Source organism: Hermetia illucens, chromosome 1 (assembly GCF_905115235.1).
Source record: "Hermetia illucens chromosome 1, iHerIll2.2.curated.20191125, whole genome shotgun sequence".
Lineage (NCBI taxonomy): Eukaryota > Metazoa > Arthropoda > Insecta > Diptera > Stratiomyidae > Hermetia > Hermetia illucens.
The window spans coordinates 180,286,596-180,305,763 of record NC_051849.1 but is presented as its reverse complement, the minus strand read 5'-3'; the positions used below and the strand labels follow the sequence as shown (position 1 = coordinate 180,305,763).

Here is a 19,168-nt window from a genome sequence, read left to right as displayed (position 1 = left end):
GTGCAGTCGTATGCATCTGCCCAGTCAACGTTTCGGACCCACATTTACCACCATACAACACTTTTAGGTAGATCCAACCCGTCAGTACACGCTGCCGGAGATTTATCTCCCCCGCCAGTTTGATTTTAGAGTAGGGAGATCCACAGTTGATGCTGTCATGCAAGTCGTGGATGCTGTTCGACGAGCGGAGGCACATAGCCGCCGAACTGGACGGGTGGTGCTCCTCGTAACGCTTGACGTCAGAAACGCCTTTAATTCCGTAAGATGGAAAGACATTTTAGGCACAGTAGATAATACTTTCAATGTGCCAAACTATCTCACACGGATATTGAGGTACTATCTGAGGAACCGCACCCTGCTCTGTGAAACACTAGAGGGTCAAAGGAGGATGGAGGTCACGTTGGAGTAGCACAGGACCTAGAGGCGGACCTCTGGAACACTACCTATGATAATCTACTTAAACTCGACAGGCCGGAAGAGTCGCGCCTGTTCGGCTATGCAGATGGTGTCGCGGCGCTTGTTGCTGGACGCATCGACGAACAGGCGCAAAGCAGACTCGGCATATTGATATGACGTGTAAGCAGATGGATGGCTATTCATGGTTTCAACCTTGCACTGGAAAAAACCGAATTAATCATCCTGACTAAAAAGAGAATTCCAATCCAAAGCAGCGGCGAACAAGGATGCAGCTGGAGTTTCGACATTAAATAGGCTAATGGCAAACATTGGTCTAGTACGGCGCAGAGGTATGGGCTGACGCTCTTAGCAAGAAGGTATATCGGGAACGTCTCGCGCAATTACAGAGACGGTGAGCTTTGCGTGCGGCGAGTGTGTACCGCACTGTCTCTGAACCAGCCGTGATGGTGATCGCGGGAGTGATCCCCGTTGCCCTTCTTGCTAAGGAGCGTCGAGCCATATACAAACGCTAGGGAGATAAGCCAAGGGAGGTGGTTGCTCGCGAAAAACGGCAACGCACTCTAGACGAGTGGCAGCTCTCTTGGTAAAATGAAATTAGAGGCAGATCGATTGCGCGACTCATCAGCAACTTAGGTGCGTGGCTGAATCGGAAGCATGGTGAGACTGACTATTTCCTTACCCAATTTTTAAGTGGGCATGGAAGTTTTCAGTCTTACCTGCACAAGATTGGAAAGGCGCGATCTCCGGATTGTGTTTTGCAATGGAGTTGAGGACGACACCCACCACACTTTTTTTTTCTTACAGAAGGTGGGATGGGGTTCATCAGCAGCTCTATTTAAACACAGGGGATCTCTCTCCAGACAACATTCTCGAAGAGATGCTGAGGAATGCTGACAGGTGGAGCTGTGTTGCCCATTACGTTCGGGTCCTTCTCGTTGCTAAGAAGATAGAGCTCAACCGATGGAGGAGCCGGATGGGAGGGGGTTCCTTGAACTGACAATTCCTTTCTTCCTCTCCCCTCCTGTTGGTGGAAGAAAGAAATTCGCTGATTTGAAGGCTCCGCAAGGCGGGAGAGTTCGGAGACTAGCCCGAAGTAATGTGACAAACGGTTCCAGACTAGCTATCTGACGATGCGGAGGTATTTAGTTGGTAGTCCGACGACATACCGAACCGGGAGTCCAACGCTGTATCCGTAAATGCATTCACCTACCCTACCACAAAAAAACCGTCAGTTCTGCCAAATGATGCTCCTAATCATAAGATACTATGGAGACACCTATTATCTATCAAAATCAACACCACGACCTTCCTTGGTCTACGGCCAATGTAAAGACCTGTCACTTCTATTTAGGCGATTTCCTAATCAACAGCAACAACAATCGAATATTTCGACACTTCACTCCAAGAGAGAATGCTCACATTGTATCCTAACGCCCCCTCGATGAAGAAGTGTTTCCCATAAAATTAGGGATTTGTTGCAAAAAAAACGAGCTGTAGATGTATGTATATGTACGTTTGCTTTACACCTTGGTGGGGTATAGTGCATCAACCTGTGCGCCATCCTACACGGTTCACTAAAATGCACTTCAACTCCAGAGTTTCCCCAGATGACCGTACTCCGGCTCTACTGACCAAATTACCCTGGGGGCGACCAACTCGTCGGCCACCTTGAGACGATGAGTTCTACTGCAAGCCGTAATCAGCAACGGAGTTGTCTCCCCTCCTTAATGTACCGCCTGCCCACTGCTACCTCCACCTTCCACTCACATCGCGCAAATTGCTAGAAAGAATTGGAAGTGAAAGAACTCTATCCGATATGCCGCTAAAAATCAAAAGAGTACTGCGGGATGGTGTCCCATCAAACTGTCGTTCATCAGAATGAAAACACCGCACTACTTGAGGAACATAGGGGATAGCAACTTACCAACAAGGAGCTAAAATACAAGGACAAAGGCACACTTTACTACCGTGTCTCAGCCGGGGTCCCTCAGCAGTTGATACTGGACCTCGATACGTCTGAAGAGTGCTGTTCTCTTGAGTCATCAGCTCGACCTTGCGCTATGCCGCTACTATATAGGCATTAGCGGCCAAGAAAATTAGAACAAGCCTGTCGCAATCATACAGGATATATGCGCTAAAGGCAACTAGCTGCTTACGAACGATATTGGATGTTTATCATAGCCGTTTTTTTGCTAGTGGACATTTTGACAGAAGACTCAGAGATCAACAGCCTACGACAATGTAAAGATAATCATGAACCTAGAAGGGCAACTTTGTTGGTCAGAAGGCAGACCCAATGGGATAGCTTAACGAAAGGCCAACGGACACATAAGCTAATTTCAATCATCGAAGTGTGGATTAATCATCACGAAGGAGACCTTACTCCCGCGACTTGGTAAAGCTGCCACTTGTAAGAGTGACAACGCGCTACCCCAAACGCTCTACCCTCAAACATAACCTATTCCTATGTTAAGTATCTGGATCTCCTATCAGACACGCACCAGCGCATAACGAAATAATGGGCGGATAAATATGCACAAGCACATGAGCAAATCTAGAAATAAACGTACATGAGCACATTTATCCGTCAACTAGGTAGGAAGAAAACGCAAACCCGTGGACGAAAATGACGATAGGAAGGATTTCTATAACGAACTAATCTAAAGTTTCGAATCCTGTACCGGTGTTTCTGCTAATGGACAAACGGGCGGTCGTCGATATCTGGTGGGCCTAATGGTGCAAGATTTCATGTAAAAGAAGGACTTGAGTTCTTCCCATCTATATTTAAGAGGAGTTGAGTTTCATTTTTATTAAGTCACCATCAAACACAGAAGTGTCTCTTCAATCAGAACTCATCACAGACATCTTAAAGAAATACATAATTCCCGAATCAACACTGACGTATACAGCAATGAAAAAAGGATTGAACTGTTCAGGTTCAGCATTCAACTTAACGAAAAACTTCGAAACCTCGAGAAACTTCGAAAAAGTAAGTAAGTTGCTTCCTAAGGCGTCCGGTCCGTGCAGATAGTGCAACATTAGCGCAATATAAGGAGATCCTAGACGGCTTGGTGTTGGACGCTAGAGACCACCGCCTCAAAATTATCGCCGGCGATTTCGACGCATGAGCCTTACACTGGGAAAGTCGAGTGACGAACACCAGAGGCCAAATCCTGCTTGAAACTTTGACAGAACTGGACATCGTACTAACCAAAGTTAGATGCGTGCCCACCTTCCGAGGCAAAGAGCTAGGCTCAATAGTCAAGCTGACTTACCTCAGTACCTCGCTGGCGAGAGGGATGGTCTGGCGGGTGAGTGAACACTACACTCACAGTGACATCCAGCCATCTTTCTCGACATCAGAAATGGTGGAAGTGAAAGTCGAGTGATCGACAGAAGTGGAAAAACAGGATAGCTGGATGGTCCACTAAAGCTTTCGAGCCACGATCCGAAGGGAACGGCGCTGAAAAAAGTGAACCATGCCAACGGGTAACTGAGGCATGCGACTCTACAATGCCGCGACGGAAGTTCCACCACAGTAGGAAACCAAACTACTAGTGGAACCAAGACAAGAGGGAAGCCAAAACATCGGCTGCTGGAGAAGGAATACTGCGATCTTCGAAGTACCCTTAAAAAGACTATACGGGGAGGTTAGTGGAATTGTTACAAGCAGTTGGGCCTTGAGGCAAATACGAACCCGTGGGGCGCTGCTTACAGGGTCGTAACCTCAAGTGACGTGCTCGCGACACATAAAAGACCCGCAATCCTTTTCCAACAACAAGAAGAAAGTGGACCTCAGCCAATGGTTCTACAGGACGTCTTCTCAATCCTCGAGGTGACCGCGGAGGAACTGCGGAAGATTTGTGGACGACTTGGAGACAATAAAGCTCCGGGATTGGCCGCGATTCCGAACAAACCCCTGAATTTGGCTACTAAAATCAGGTCCGCATAGTCCATAAGTACATTTGAATCGTGCATGGTGGAAGGAGTGTCTCCCGCTCAGTGGAAAAGGCAGGGGTTAGTTGGCCAACCCTATTCATATCATCCTATCTGTCTTTTAGACATTATGTGGTAGATGTCGGGGTGATATACAACAGTCTGGTCCCGTTCGTCGAGCTAGCGGGTGGTTTATCGGAGCGGTAGTATAGGTCTCGTAAAGCCAGGTCCGCGACCATTGCGAGCGTATCGACCATGGACCGTGCTTTACGAGACCTATACTACCGCTCCGATAAACCACCCGCTAGCTCGACGAACGGGACCAGACTGTTGTATATCACGGGCACGCATCTAACTTTGGTTAGTACGATGTCCAGTTCTGTCAAAGTTTCAAGCAGGATTTGGCCTCTGGTGTTCGTCACTCGACTTTCCCAGTGTAAGGCTCATGCGTTGAAATCGCCGGCGATAATTTTGAGGCGGTGGTCTCTAGCGTCCAACACCAAGCCGTCTAGGATCTCCTTATATTGCGCTAATGTTGCACTATCTGCACGGACCGGACGCCTTAGGAAGCAACTTACTTACTTTTTCGAAGTTTCTCGAGGTTTCGAAGTTTTTCGTTAAGTTGAATGCTGAACCTGAACAGTTCAATCCTTTTTTCATTGCTGTATACGTCAGTGTTGATTCGGGAATTATGTATTTCTTTAAGATGTCTGTGATGAGTTCTGATTGAAGAGGCACTTCTGTGTTTGATGGTGACTTAATAAAAATGAAACTCAACTCCTCTTAAATATAGATGGGAAGAACTCAAGTCCTTCTTTTACATGAAATCTTGCACCATTAGGCCCACCGGATATCGACGACCGCCCGTTTGTCCATTAGCAGAAACACCGGTACAGGATTCGAAACTTTAGATTAGTTCGTTATAGAAATCCTTCCTATCGTCATTTTCGTCCACGGGTTTGCGTTTTCTTCCTACCTAGTTGACGGATAAATGTGCTCATGTACGTTTATTTCTAGATTTGTTCATGTGCTTGTGCATATTTATCCGCCCATTATTTCGTTATGCGCTGGTGCGTGTCTGATAGGAGATCCAGATACTTAACATAGGAATAGGTTATGTTTGAGGGTAGAGCGTTTGGGGTAGCGCGTTGTCACTCTTACAAGTGGCGCTTTACCAAGTCGCGGGAGTAAGGTCTCCTTGGTGATGATTAATCCACATTTCGATGATTGAAATTAGCTTATGTGTCCGTTGGCCTTTCGTTGAGCTATCCCATTGGGTCTGCCTTCTGACCAACAAAGTTGCCCTTCCAGGTTCATGATTATCTTTACATTGTCGTAGGCTGTTGATCTCTGAGTCTTCTGTCAAAATGTCCACTAGCAACAAAACGGCTGTGATAAACATCCAATATCGTTCGCAAGCAGCTAGTTGCCTTTAGCGCATATATCCTGTATGATTGCGACAGGCTTGTTCTAATTTTCTTGGCCGCTAATGCCTATATAGTAGCGGCATAGCGCAAGGTCGAGCTGATGACTCAAGAGAACAGCACTCTTCAGACGTATCGAGGTCCAGTATCAACTACTGAGGGACCCCGGCTGAGACACGCTAGTAAAGTGTGCCTTTGTCCTTGTATTTTAGCTCCTTGTTGGTAAGTTGCTATCCCCTATGTTCCTCAAGTAGTGCGGTGTTTTCATTCTGATGAACGACAGTTTGATGGGACACCATGCCGCAGTACTCTTTTGATTTTTAGCCGCATATCGGATAGAGTTCTTTCACTTCCAATTCTTTCTAGCAATTTGCGCGATGTGAGTGGAAGGTGGAGGTAGCAGTGGGCAGGCGGTACATTAAGGAGGGGAGACAACTCCATTGCTGATTACGGCTTGCAGTAGAACTCATCGTCTCAAGGTGGCCGACGAGTTGGTCGCCCCCAGGGTAATTTGGTCAGTAGAGACGGAGTACGGTCATCTGGGGAAACTCTGGAGTTGAAGTGCATTTTAGTGAACCGTGTAGGATGGCGCACAGGTTGATGCACTATTCCCCACCAAGGTGTAAAGCAAACGTGCATATACATACATCTACAGCTCGTTTTTTTTGCAACAAATCCCTAATTTTATGGGAAACACTTCTTCATCGAGGGGGCGTTAGGATACAATGTGAGCATTCTCTCTTGGAGTGAAGTGTCGAAATATTCGATTGTTGTTGCTGTTGATTAGGAAATCGCCTAAATAGAAGTGACAGGTCTTTACATTGGCCGTAGACCAAGGAAGGTCGTGGTGTTGATTTTGATAGATAATAGGTGTCTCCATAGTATCTTATGATTAGGAGCATCATTTGGCAGAACTGACGGTTTTTTTGTGGTAGGGTAGGTGAATGCATTTACGGATACAGCGTTGGACTCCCGGTTCGGTATGTCGTCGGACTACCAACTAAATACCTCCGCATCGTCAGATAGCTAGTCTGGAACCGTTTGTCACATTACTTCGGGCTAGTCTCCGAACTCTCCCGCCTTGCGGAGCCTTCAAATCAGCGAATTTCTTTCTTCCACCAACAGGAGGGGAGAGGAAGAAAGGAATTGTCAGTTCAAGGAACCCCCTCCCATCCGGCTCCTCCATCGGTTGAGCTCTATCTTCTTAGCAACGAGAAGGACCCGAACGTAATGGGCAACACAGCTCCACCTGTCAGCATTCCTCAGCATCTCTTCGAGAATGTTGTCTGGAGAGAGATCCCCTGTGTTTAAATAGAGCTGCTGATGAACCCCATCCCACCTTCTGTAAGAAAAAAAAAGTGTGGTGGGTGTCGTCCTCAACTCCATTGCAAAACACAATCCGGAGATCGCGCCTTTCCAATCTTGTGCAGGTAAGACTGAAAACTTCCATGCCCACTTAAAAATTGGGTAAGGAAATAGTCAGTCTCACCATGCTTCCGATTCAGCCACGCACCTAAGTTGCTGATGAGTCGCGCAATCGATCTGCCTCTAATTTCATTTTACCAAGAGAGCTGCCACTCGTCTAGAGTGCGTTGCCGTTTTTCGCGAGCAACCACCTCCCTTGGCTTATCTCCCTAGCGTTTGTATATGGCTCGACGCTCCTTAGCAAGAAGGGCAACGGGGATCACTCCCGCGATCACCATCACGGCTGGTTCAGAGACAGTGCGGTACACACTCGCCGCACGCAAAGCTCACCGTCTCTGTAATTGCGCGAGACGTTCCCGATATACCTTCTTGCTAAGAGCGTCAGCCCATACCTCTGCGCCGTACTAGACCAATGTTTGCCATTAGCCTATTTAATGTCGAAACTCCAGCTGCATCCTTGTTCGCCGCTGCTTTGGATTGGAATTCTCTTTTTAGTCAGGATGATTAATTCGGTTTTTTCCAGTGCAAGGTTGAAACCATGAATAGCCATCCATCTGCTTACACGTCATATCAATATGCCGAGTCTGCTTTGCGCCTGTTCGTCGATGCGTCCAGCAACAAGCGCCGCGACACCGCAATGGTCGCGGACCTGGCCCAGCAGGCACCGGCTGCTGGTAAGTGCTATGCGGTGATGATGTATGTCAGGAATGCCTTTAACTCGACCAACTGAGTTTGGATTAAGGGCATCCTGGCTAAACTGGGTATCCCTGATTACTTAGCGCCGATAATAGAGATTTACCTCTCGGAGAGACTTCCTTGATACGAAACGAAGTGTTCGGCCTTCGCATGTCAAAAGGGGCAACGTTAATTGGTCTTGCAGACGGGCTGGCGGTAAGAGTAGTTGCAAAAAACCCCCAGGACGTGGAACTGTATCCAAATGAAACCATTCACTGACTGAAAGAACAGCTCATGTGCCGGTTGTCAGTGAGTGGCAAAGCGAAGCTAAATGACTTGCTGAACGAGCTGACGCTGGGCGACCGTACCCAAAGCCAGCTCGCGAAATCAGGCATTTGGGCGGGAATAAGGTCGGCTCAGAGCTATTGAAGTCGATGACTGTAGCTACTTTGCGTTCGGGAGGTAGATCTAAATCGCAGTCACAGTCGAGATCTACTTCCCGCAAAGGACGTTCGAACAGTCGCACGCCGGGACCCTAATCGGCCCCGGCGATTTGCTGGTACCATTGTAAATTCGGAGCTCAAGCGACTAAGTATACCACCGGATGCAATTTCAATGCAACAAAAAACTAGGCTCGCTGGGTGCCTTTTCGACGGCTACTCGAAGCGTAGCACCATGTCGCCTTACAATATTCAACCCCCTGAGTAGGCGTTGCTTTCTAGTGAACACGAGCGCTGGCTGTCGATTCTCTCCGTATCTCGTCTTAACAAATTGGTACCGCAAAACTTGCGACTAGTTGCCGCGAACTCCACTCCCATCCGCACTTACGGCTACAGGCAGGTGAATATAAGTCTCGGACTGCGCCGAACGTTTTCGTGATCATTCATTTTGGCAAACATTAGCACCCCCATCTTAGGCCAAGACTTCCTGTGTCACTATGGGCTGTTAATGGACCTGCAGAACAAAGCTTAAATAGACCCCGCAACCTCTTTAAAGTTGTCAGGAAAAATATCCACCTGCGCAAACGACATTCTTGTCATTGTATTCGAGGACGTTGCCAACCATTCGGGCACTAGTCCGAAAATGTCGCAACATCACTAATGAAAGTAATTTCTCCCAGCCGGATAAGCACGAGGTACAGCACCACATCTACACTGCCGGCCCCCGATCTTCTCAAAGATGCGTACCCTATCAGCCAGCTTGTAACTGTTCCAAAGAAAACGTTTGATGATCTAATGAAACAGGGAATTCGCAGGCCTTCCATTTGGTCCCTATGCCAAGGCCTCCAGCCTTGCCGAGATTACAGGCGTCTGAATGATCAGACAATTCCCGACCGGTACCCTATTCCACTCATCCATGATTTCGCATATTCGCTGAAAAACTGCCGTATTTTCATGACCTTGGATCAGGCCAAAGCGTGTGACCAAATCTTTATTGTTCCCGAAGACATACCGAAAACGGCTATCTGCACAACTTTCGGACTCTTCGAGGTCACCAGGATGACGTTTGGCTAGTGAAACACTGTGCAAACATTTCAGAGATTCGTCCACTCTGCCCTACGAAACTTGAACTTTTGCTTCGTCTACATGGATGATGTTTTGGTCGCTTCCTCTTGAGAATCTGAGCACTTGCAACATCTCGAGTGTATTTTTCAACGTCCTCTTGAAGCCGGACTTGTCCTAAACATTGAGAAATGCAGAATCCTCCACAGGCTCAACGCAACTGCAGCGCATATGATCGTAACTTACCCGCCGCGTACCTCGCCATAAAATACTTCCGTTTCTCCCTTGAGGACAGGCCATTCACGTTATTCACGGACCACAAGACCCTTACTTTCGCGATTATACAAAAGCCCGAGAAAGCGTCCTCTCGCCAACTTCGGCACTTGATTTATATCAGCCAGTTTACTTGTGATATCCAACACGTGTCTGGAAAAGATAATGTTGCAGACGCTGTATCTCGAATCTCGAAGATCACAGTCTCTGCCGCGGTTGATTATACGGCAACCGTTGCGGCACAAAAAGACGACGCAGAGCTTCAGACCCTGAAGGCAAATTACAATTTTCGAAGGAAAGTATTTAACGCAATTCACAATCTTGCGCACCCAGGCATCAAGACGACGAACCGGTTAGCCACTGATAAATACCTCTGGCCGTCCATGAGCAAGGACGTAAAATCTTGGGACAGACAGTGCATCGCGTGCCAGAAGTGTAAAATCGGTAAACATGTAAAAAAGGAAGCGGCGTATTCCCTCGGTCAACCAAGCGCTTCCACAACTTCCATCTCGACATCATCGGCCCCTCGCGAGACTCGCACGGATTCAAGTATTGCCTCAAAATCATTGACAGGTTTATCCGGTGCTCTGACTGACATTTCGGCACAATCATGCATCAAGGCCCTCTGTCGAGAATAAATCCCTCGCCTTGGTGTACCAGCCGTAATTATCACGAACCAGGGAATGCAGTTTGAGTCTACTCTTTTCTCAGAATAAGGCAAGCTCCTTGGTTTCAAACGTCACAGGACCACTGCATACCATGCGCAGTCCTATGGGATGCTGGATCATTGGCACCGGAGACTAAAGGCCGCCTTAATGGCTCGCGACGGTTCATCGTGGTCGCGGTCCTTGCCTTTCGTACACCTCGGCCTTCGCACAGCTCACCGAGAGGAGTTCACAGCCAGCCCCGCGAAGATGGTGTACGGGAAGAATCTGCGACTACCCGCCGACCTAGGTATATCATCTCCAGCATGATGCACCTACCAAGGAACGCGATTTCGAAACTGCGGCCGACTTTACCTTCCCAACACACGACGCCGGAAGTCAACACCCCCAGGGACTGCGAGATATTCTCACAGGCCCTCATTAGGTTGGACGCTCCTCAGAAGGCACTGCACCCACCATACGAGGACCTCTTTAAAGTTCTGCATCGGCGGGAGCACTCCTTCCTTCCTCGACGTTCGGGACGGGCACAAATGGGTCTCCATGTTGAGGCTGAAGGCATTTGCCGGATTGGAGAGCGCTCCAAACAGGCGCCCGCAAAAAGTCAGGTTCACCCGGTAACCCCATTGGCGGGATGACGTTCCGGATTGCTCCGCTGAACCCGCACGGTTTCAACTGGGGCGGAGGGAAATGAAAAATCCTATTGGGATCAGGAAACAAACGTGCACGCTCTTTTCCTGTTTTGCTCTTTGTACGATAACTTGAATGATATGACGGAATCAGGCACCAATTAACTTCGAAGCCGGTAGTCCTTCAATTCCTCTCGATTGGTTGCCTTTTAAAAAGCAACAAATGTTCAATCGAAATTTCGCAAAATATCAATTTGATCGCCCGAGCGTTAGCGAATTGAATCCCGCCTTTCTACTGTATCTTTACGAACTGTTGATACATTATCGAGCTTCATTAAGGCAACAAACTTATTGGGACACGTAAGGAAAGGATTACTTCTAAGGCCTAGTGGAAATATGGCGAGAATTCAATCGTTCCACACTTACCTTATTTCCTTGTTTCTGAGCGTGTCAAACCACGAGTAAATAGCTGGCTGACAGTTAACCGATAACGATAGATTCGCCGACAAAAGCACGAAAAGTTTTCACTTTCACCGCAACAAAGCAGACTATCAACAAAACTTCTCCGAATTTGACAGTTCACGATGACAACAGCTGGCGAACATAACAAAAACAAAGCCGAAGGTGTCAGCTGCACAGAGGCACGGCACTGTTTAGCCGAATTTGGAATTGAACGTTCAGTCAAGCGAAGTGTCAAAACTGACAACTTGTCAAAACGACAGATTTACGTGTTTGTTTGTTTATTGTGTAAACTAAAAAGCGGGTGTGAATTAAGGCGTTATTTGCTGTAGTAATCAGCCTTGTTATATGCTACAGCGGAAAATAAAATTAACCACCAATGGAGGCGGAACCTGGCGCTCATTTTTTCACCGTAATTGCTGGTGCCAAACTGGCAAGTGTTGCGGGCGCAGGTGGTGCATTACTAACTCGAATTAAGAAGGAACCTTCTGAAAAGGAATACGTTTGTGTAATCTGTTCTGCGTTTATGATTGGCGATGAAGATTATCAGGCGCATATGGAGCAACACAACGCCCAAAGCCAATTCAACTTCCCATGCTCTGATTGCGACGGTTCCTTTGCCAGCCGTTACGACCTCGAAACCCACACGCTACAAACGCACTCTCAGTTGATGAAATTTGAGTACGCGCACATCAAGGAAGAAGTGCAGATTAACGAGGCGCCCCCGTTGACCGAAGCAAGGTTGGATCTGCTCGCAAACGACGCGAAATGCCCCCGCTGCAGCGAGTACTTCGCCACCAAGATTCTCCTGCGCGACCACCAAATCGCCGAACACCCTGAATACTACACCGGCTACCTGTGTCGTCACAACAAATGCAACCAAAAATTCTACAAATACGACGAGTACATCCACCACTTGGCAGAACACAAATTGAAACACGTTTGTCCGTATTGCGATCGATTTTTTCGACTTCGGCAGACCCTCCAGCAACATATTCGCATCCACACGGGCGAGAAACCGTTCGAGTGTCCTCAGTGCAACAGAGCTTTCGCTGTCAAGGACTATCTAACGAAGCATTTGCGGATTCATACCGGCGAGAAGCCATATGAGTGCTATCAGGGATGCGGAGCAAGCTTCACACAACAAACAACGCGGAATAAACATATGAAGGATCATTGCCCGCTGCGAAATGAATGGGCCAAGTTCCAGGAAAATCCAAAGATAAAGATAAAAATCACGAAAAGGCGAAGGAAAAGGACGAAGTTGGAGAAAAGCTAGTTGAGATCACGACCAGGAGAAAAAAACAGGAGCTTCGGCGGTGCAGATGTTTCTCCGTTGTTAGAATTAATTAATTTTTAGAGACTTAAGCCTACGTTATCCTTTTAAAACATTTTTATATCGTTTCTTGGTTCTTTTTGAATAAATCTTCCAATTTTTAATTTTTGGACTTTTCACTTAAGCGTTCTCTTTCAACCTTCTACACCAAAACCGCTTGCTTTCCCTTGTCCCGTACAGTAGCGTGACCGATTGAATTGAATGCGCCATTTTTCTCGATCATAGCCTTGGTCCGGTGGGGGTCGGATAGGTAAGAAGTTCTCATCTAGTGTTTCAAGCGGGTGGCCTTATCATTTCCCATCGACTTCAATGCTCGGACCAATCCCAGCATGGAGTTCTCGTCATGATCATCATCAACGGCACAACAACCGATATCCGATCTAGGCCTGCCTTAATAAGGAACTCCAGACATCCCGGTTTTGCGTCTAAGTCCACCAATCCGATATCCGTAAAAGCTGTATGGCGTCCTGGCCTAAGCCATCGCTCCATCTCAGGCAGGGTCTGCCTCGTCTTCTTTTTCTACCATAGATATTGCCCATATAGATATTCCGGGCTGGATCATCCTTACCCATAAGGATTAGGTGTCCAGCCAATCACACAACCATCTCGTCTGGTTCTCGCCAGCATAACCAAATGCCCATACTACGCAATTTGGTACCAATCACGGATGTTCCCATTTGGAATGTGCTGAACTGAACTGCTGAGATCAGAGGAAGTGATAAATAGAGTATAGTTGGAGTTATTCCACGATGCTATATCCTACCTGACCTCTTTTGGTGACAGGTCCCGCGACAGACCGACCAACAAAAAGCGTACAATGTCGTTAGAAACAAGATGATCGGATTGAGTCACAAGCCTCGGAAAAATGCTAGGATGTCCACCTCAGTCGACGCGGCAGGACAGGCCCCGGTCCTGTCCAGAAATGGGCAAGGGTTCTTGACGCATGGACGGCTTCAGGACGTAAGCAAGTTAGTTTGAACAAGAAAAATACGTGTCTGCACGCTAAATGTTGGCACCCTATTTGGAAAGACAGAGGAATTCGGAAGAGCCCTTCGGAAAAGGCCCATTGATATTTGCCGAAAGCTGCGATATTGAACGCGAACACAGTAAAAATGGCTATAAACTTCTCTATTTTGGTGTAGGGGCTACCATCTCAGAGGGTTTCCGTGATGTCATTAAAGAGGCCGAACGATCTGATGATCAACTGATGAAGCTCACCATTATATCAGCTGATCGGTAAATGGTGGCGATTTCATGAGAAGAAAGAGGAAGTGATCTCCTTACGCGATTACCAATCATTACGAATATGGACAAATCGTGGAACCAAACGAAAGACACGATCCGCAAAGTGGCCTATGCAACCCTCGGGGTCACTAAGCCAGATAGGCGGTACATCAACCGAGATACTTGGCTTTATAATGACGATGTTGAAATGAAGGTCCATGAAAAGAAACGTCTCTACCACAAATTTCTGGACAATAAAACACTGGGCAATTGGCAAATTTGTAAGAATGCCAGCCGGGAAGCAAAGAAAGCAATCTCTGTCAACCGAACGGACCATTACAAAAATCTTTACGATAAACTGGACACTCGAGATGGCAAAACCCGTAACGAACGCACACAGGATATCGAGCACCAACCAATCAGGAAGGAAGAACACCATCTGACTGGCAAGAAAGTACCACTGTTCCAATATGGAAAAAGAAAGGTAGTTCAGCAGAATGTTCAAATTACCATCCGATTCGGTTACCTTCCCATACCATAAAGATTTTTGAACGCATTCTTGACAACCGTATTCGCGAAATCGTTGAAATAACCGTGAATCAAGCCAGATTTGTCAAAAACTGCGGAACTACTGACGCAATACATACTGCGCGGTTATTCATGGAGAAACACCGTGAGAAGTATCGCCCTCTTTACATTGCATTTCTGGGTCTAGAGAAAGCGTTGGACCGTGTGCCACACAAACTCGTTTGGTATGCTCTACGGCAACACTTAGTTCCAGAAAAACTCATGCGCTGGGTTCAGTTGCTCTACCACGATCCGAAAAGTAAAGTTCGAAGTATGGCGGGTGTATCAAAACCGCTTCATGTCTCTGTTGCAGTTTATCAAGGAAGCGCCCTCTCACCACTCCTCTTTGTTCTTGTTATGGACACCGTCACACGGGACCTCCAACGTCCAACGCCCTATACACTGCTTTATGCAAATTATGTTTTCCTAGCAAAAATGATCTCGAGCAACTTGTCCAAAAATGGAATAATCTCCTCATGAAAGACGGTCTAAACAAAACTGAATTTTTGACGACCGATCCCCATGAAACAGGCAAAATCACTGTCAGCGGCAGAACTGAGCGACTTAAATACCTCGGGTCAACGCTATAAGCCAATGGAGAACTGCGTTATGAAATTGTTTCACGCTTAAGGCAACCTGGATGAAGTGACGTTCCACAACTGGTGTTCTTTGTGATCGACGTATCAACGAACGTTTCAAATTGAAAATTTACCACAATGTCGTCGATCCTGTCGCCCTCCATGGTTCTGAGTGTTGGCCAACTATAAAAGACAATGAACGGCGTCTTGCGGTAATGGCGACGAAGATGTTGAGTTGGATTAGTGACGTGACACGATTTGATCACATCCGAAATAAGAATATCCGCGATCATTATGGGGTTACACCGATCGTGGAAAAATTACGAAAGAGGCGTCTTCGATGGTATGGTCACGCAATTCGCGCGAGAATTCACTTGCCAAGATTAATCTGAACATCGAAGTCGATGGTAAGCGACCAAAAGGCCGTCCGAAACATAGGTGGCTTGATACACTGGATTTAAAAGCCTCGAGATTGCACCCAGATTAGGTATTCGATAGAACTAAATGGCAAAACCGATCACGACGAGCCGACCCCGCTTGTGAACGGGACAAAGGCTAAAGAAAAAGCAGAAGATTGGATTTCCCTTTCGACCTTGTCTTTGCTCGCCCCAACAACTTTTCCGCAGAAGCTCCAGCACCAGATATCCTTTTTGGTGTTCGCTTGATCTGACTCACACTATCACCCAAGTCCGAAAGTTCCGGATCTGCCGGGATATCTGAATAGGACATATGTACCTTCTTGTGCAAAATTATTATTTCCAGGCGGTCTTTTTCCTATCATTTTTCCTTCTGGCCCTCCTCCAGTGTGAGCACTTCTTCCGGTCGAGCTTTTCTCATTCCATCGTGACCCCGGGCAGCCAGATAATTGACTGAGGTTTTGTTGATGAGGGAATTAATGGTGGACAGGATTGATCGACGGATTTGGGGTAAAACGCAGTTCTTTCTCAACGGTGATAGCAAAATAGAAAGGGTTCCCTTTTACTCCATTTGGACCTGAGCAAGGACAATGACCAAAGGCGGGAGGGATGAAGGGAACTGTGGGATTGCGGGGCGTGTATTGTGAAGCCTAATTGATAGAAGGAGGGACCTTAATTTAGGGGAGAAATTAATGATTACAGATATCACAGATTGTACAGAGTAATTAATGTTGATTGTCTTAACCTAGACTAGGTAAAGAAAAATAATGAAAAATGAACCACACCTGCGCAGGGATTGACTGCCTAACGTGGTTAGCCTCTGTGAAAGCCCGGGGAGAAGCTTTAATAAAAGGAGGGGATGAAGGAGGGAGGGGAGGCGTGATGGTTGAGAGGAGAGTTACTGTCCGAGAGGAGAGCCAGCCCTGATACATAGTACCTTTGCTCGCGTAGCAATGCATTGTGCTTAGCGAGATTTTTTATCAGCGGGTTAGGGTGGGATAGCCACTTTTTCAGTCTGATGCGCGACCGCTTGATCATGTGCGAAATTATGGGGCAAACCCCGGGAGGTCGTACAGGACAGAGTTTTTGTGAAATTTTAAGTTTGGCCTTCTGTATTTGACCATGCATCTCCTGAGTATCGTCCTTTCAAAGCGTTGGAGGGCTTCTGCTACTTTTGGTGACATAATAACCCATGTTGGGAAACCATGGTCAGAATTGGAGGAATAGGAGTTTTGTATGAAAGAGTTTTGGTGGTAGGCAACAGGGCCCGGGATGAGAGGAGGTTTTTTAAGGCAGCTGAGGCCTTAGAAGCACTGGCAATAGCAGATCTGACGTAAGGGATGGATTTAAGTTTGCTGTTGAGTGAGATTCCCAGGTTCCGTGTGAAGGCCGTTTGTTTTTCGCTTTTTTTAAAAAAAAATTTGTGAAGAACTGGATAAAGATACAAATACGAATTTTTAACCAACTATTTCTTAATATCTTGAGCATACGTAGTTCAGTCCGACAGCATAGTTCATTATCTCCAAAAAAAGATGTTTTTCTGCTGCCACGCTAGACGGCGTTGTGATTATCTTAAAGAAAAAATGTAAACGGAATTTTAACGTGCAGACTCAGCCACAGTTCGCAAACTAGGATTATTAAAAAATATTGAAAGATAAATTTTTGGTGCCTTGTTAAACTTTTTTTGTGAATTTTGGTGTTTTTTCAAGGCTTCTTTAATGAATTAAAAAAAAACTACCCAATGAATCGCAATTATCCTAGTTTGCGGACCGTAGAAATATGTTCATGTCATGAAAATTTCAAAGAACTTCGTTGGATAGGTTTTGGTCTATGGTGGCAGCAGATTTCAACATGCAGTTTTGAGAAAAACGCATTTAAAAAGTAGAATGCGATTTTCAACCATAAAATCTTAACAATCCCATTAATTTGCTATACCTAGTCTATAAACCTTAGGTTTCTTGAAGAAACACCAGTAGCCTTGGCTTCAAGTGTTATGATTTTAGCAAAGTCATTCGAACGTCATACGGACCGATAAATACGCACTTTATTACAACGATCGTCATAAACCTGGCACTGTAATTTCCGAACGACTCCGAAAATCAAAAAATCACTTTGCTCATAAATTCTACACTATATCTAGATACAATTGATGCCAAAAAACGATTCCTCAAATCCGACACACGGGATGACCCCCTTAATAATTGGTTTCGGCTTGAGTGTGTGGTTGACAATGCGTAAATGCAGGTTTTTACTTTCTGGCACTGTGCGCCAGTGGCACTTTCCGCTGGGGTCTCTGAAGCAAATAACCTGAGACTTAAGGAAATTAACGGTGAGGGCCCACCGGTTGAATTAAGCGATGACCCTATTGGTTAGGAGTTTGAGAGAGAGAAAGGCTAGTGAGGGTCTGAAACCACTCGCACTGCCTGAGTTGTCATTGGCGTGGGGGATACGTTTACAGGAAGGAGGGGAATATCGTGGAGGAAGATGTTTGAGGCCTGGAATAGATCCCTGAGGGACTCCTGAGTTTACCAGTAAGTCGATGGAGCGAAGTCCATCGAAGCGCACGTGGCAAGTTCTGTTGGAGATGAATTCTCCTAGGATTCTGAATAAGAGGAGGGGGCAATTGTACTGAATTCGTTGGTAGAGCAAGCCCTCTTTAAAAACTGAATCAAATGCCTTTTCGGGGTCTAAGACACAGGCTACGGTGCAATACCTATTTTCTAGGCGATTGAGGATATGGTCTTACAGATACAAGATTGCCTGCTCGGTGGATGTCAGGCTTTCGAAGCCGAATTGATTAAGTGGAATGATAGGGGAGTAGTGAGGTGACTTAGTAGGATACGTTCGAAGATTTTTCCAATATTGGAAAGAAGAGAGATAGGCCTCATATCTTTAAGATCGCCCGAGCACCGCTTCTTAGAGATAGGTATAAGGAGGGCTGATTACCATGATACCGGAAAGTGTCCGTTGTTCAGGCAGTTATTGAAGAGAATGGCGGGACGTTCACTGATGGTAGGCGCACACTTCCGCAGGACAAAGTTAGAGATGCCGTCGCGGCCCGAAGATTTTGATTATTGGACCGGGAGATTGTAAGTTCGACTTCTTCTAGGAAGCTAACGAAGGTGGTGAACGGGCCTGTTTTGACTATATCAGCCGGGCAGCTGGGGGGAAAGGGCCAAGGTAAGACCCTTCCAACAATAATAATAATAATAATCGTTGGCGCAACAATTCATATTGGATCACGGCCTTGAAATGTGTTAGAGCACTTCATTCAAAACCCTTCCAAGCTCAACCTTTTATCGCTCACAGTTGTGGCGACCATCGAGTTCCAGATGGGGTCCGCTGGCAATTTGGCTGTGAATAAGTGTCTACGCAAGCAGATATTTTTACCTTAGGGGTGTGACACTGGAGGCTACCTATTTTTATCGGGATCTGGTTGACGTTAGAAGATTTTTTTCTTCCCGCCAATCGATTAATTATTGAGAAAACTAGTGGAATTTCAATTGCTGGACATAGAGACAAGTCTTGGCGTAACAATTCGCTGATTCCTACTTTTATTTCTGCTGTAAGGTAACGAAAATCCTCCGCAAGTTAGGCAGTCTTCAGTATAGATTTTATATTGTCAAATATTTGAGGATATTTCAA

The 19,168-nt window shown here is 46.4% G+C and overlaps 2 protein-coding genes across 2 annotated transcripts in view; one reads left to right on the top strand and one right to left on the bottom strand.

Moving 5' to 3' along the window:
* Window positions 1-11,526, bottom strand: part of LOC119646844 (rab3 GTPase-activating protein catalytic subunit) — a 477,376-nt gene extending 465,850 nt beyond the window's left edge. The window contains exon 1 of the mRNA XM_038047466.1: window positions 11,370-11,526. The gene's annotated coding sequence lies outside the window, so the exon portion shown is untranslated. The remainder of the gene's footprint in view (window positions 1-11,369) is intronic.
* A 255-nt stretch (window positions 11,527-11,781) lies between these two features.
* Window positions 11,782-12,681, top strand: LOC119646900 (zinc finger protein 431). The gene has a single exon (XM_038047568.1). It carries the CDS (start codon window positions 11,782-11,784, stop codon window positions 12,679-12,681), a length of 900 nt encoding a protein of 299 aa, XP_037903496.1.
* The last annotated feature ends 6,487 nt before the right edge of the window (window positions 12,682-19,168 follow it).

Excerpts from the sequence above, each read along its gene's own strand:
- LOC119646900 (XM_038047568.1), top strand. The coding sequence starts at position 11,782 with ATGGAGGCGGAACCTGGCGCTCATTTTTTCACCGTAATTGCTGGTGCC.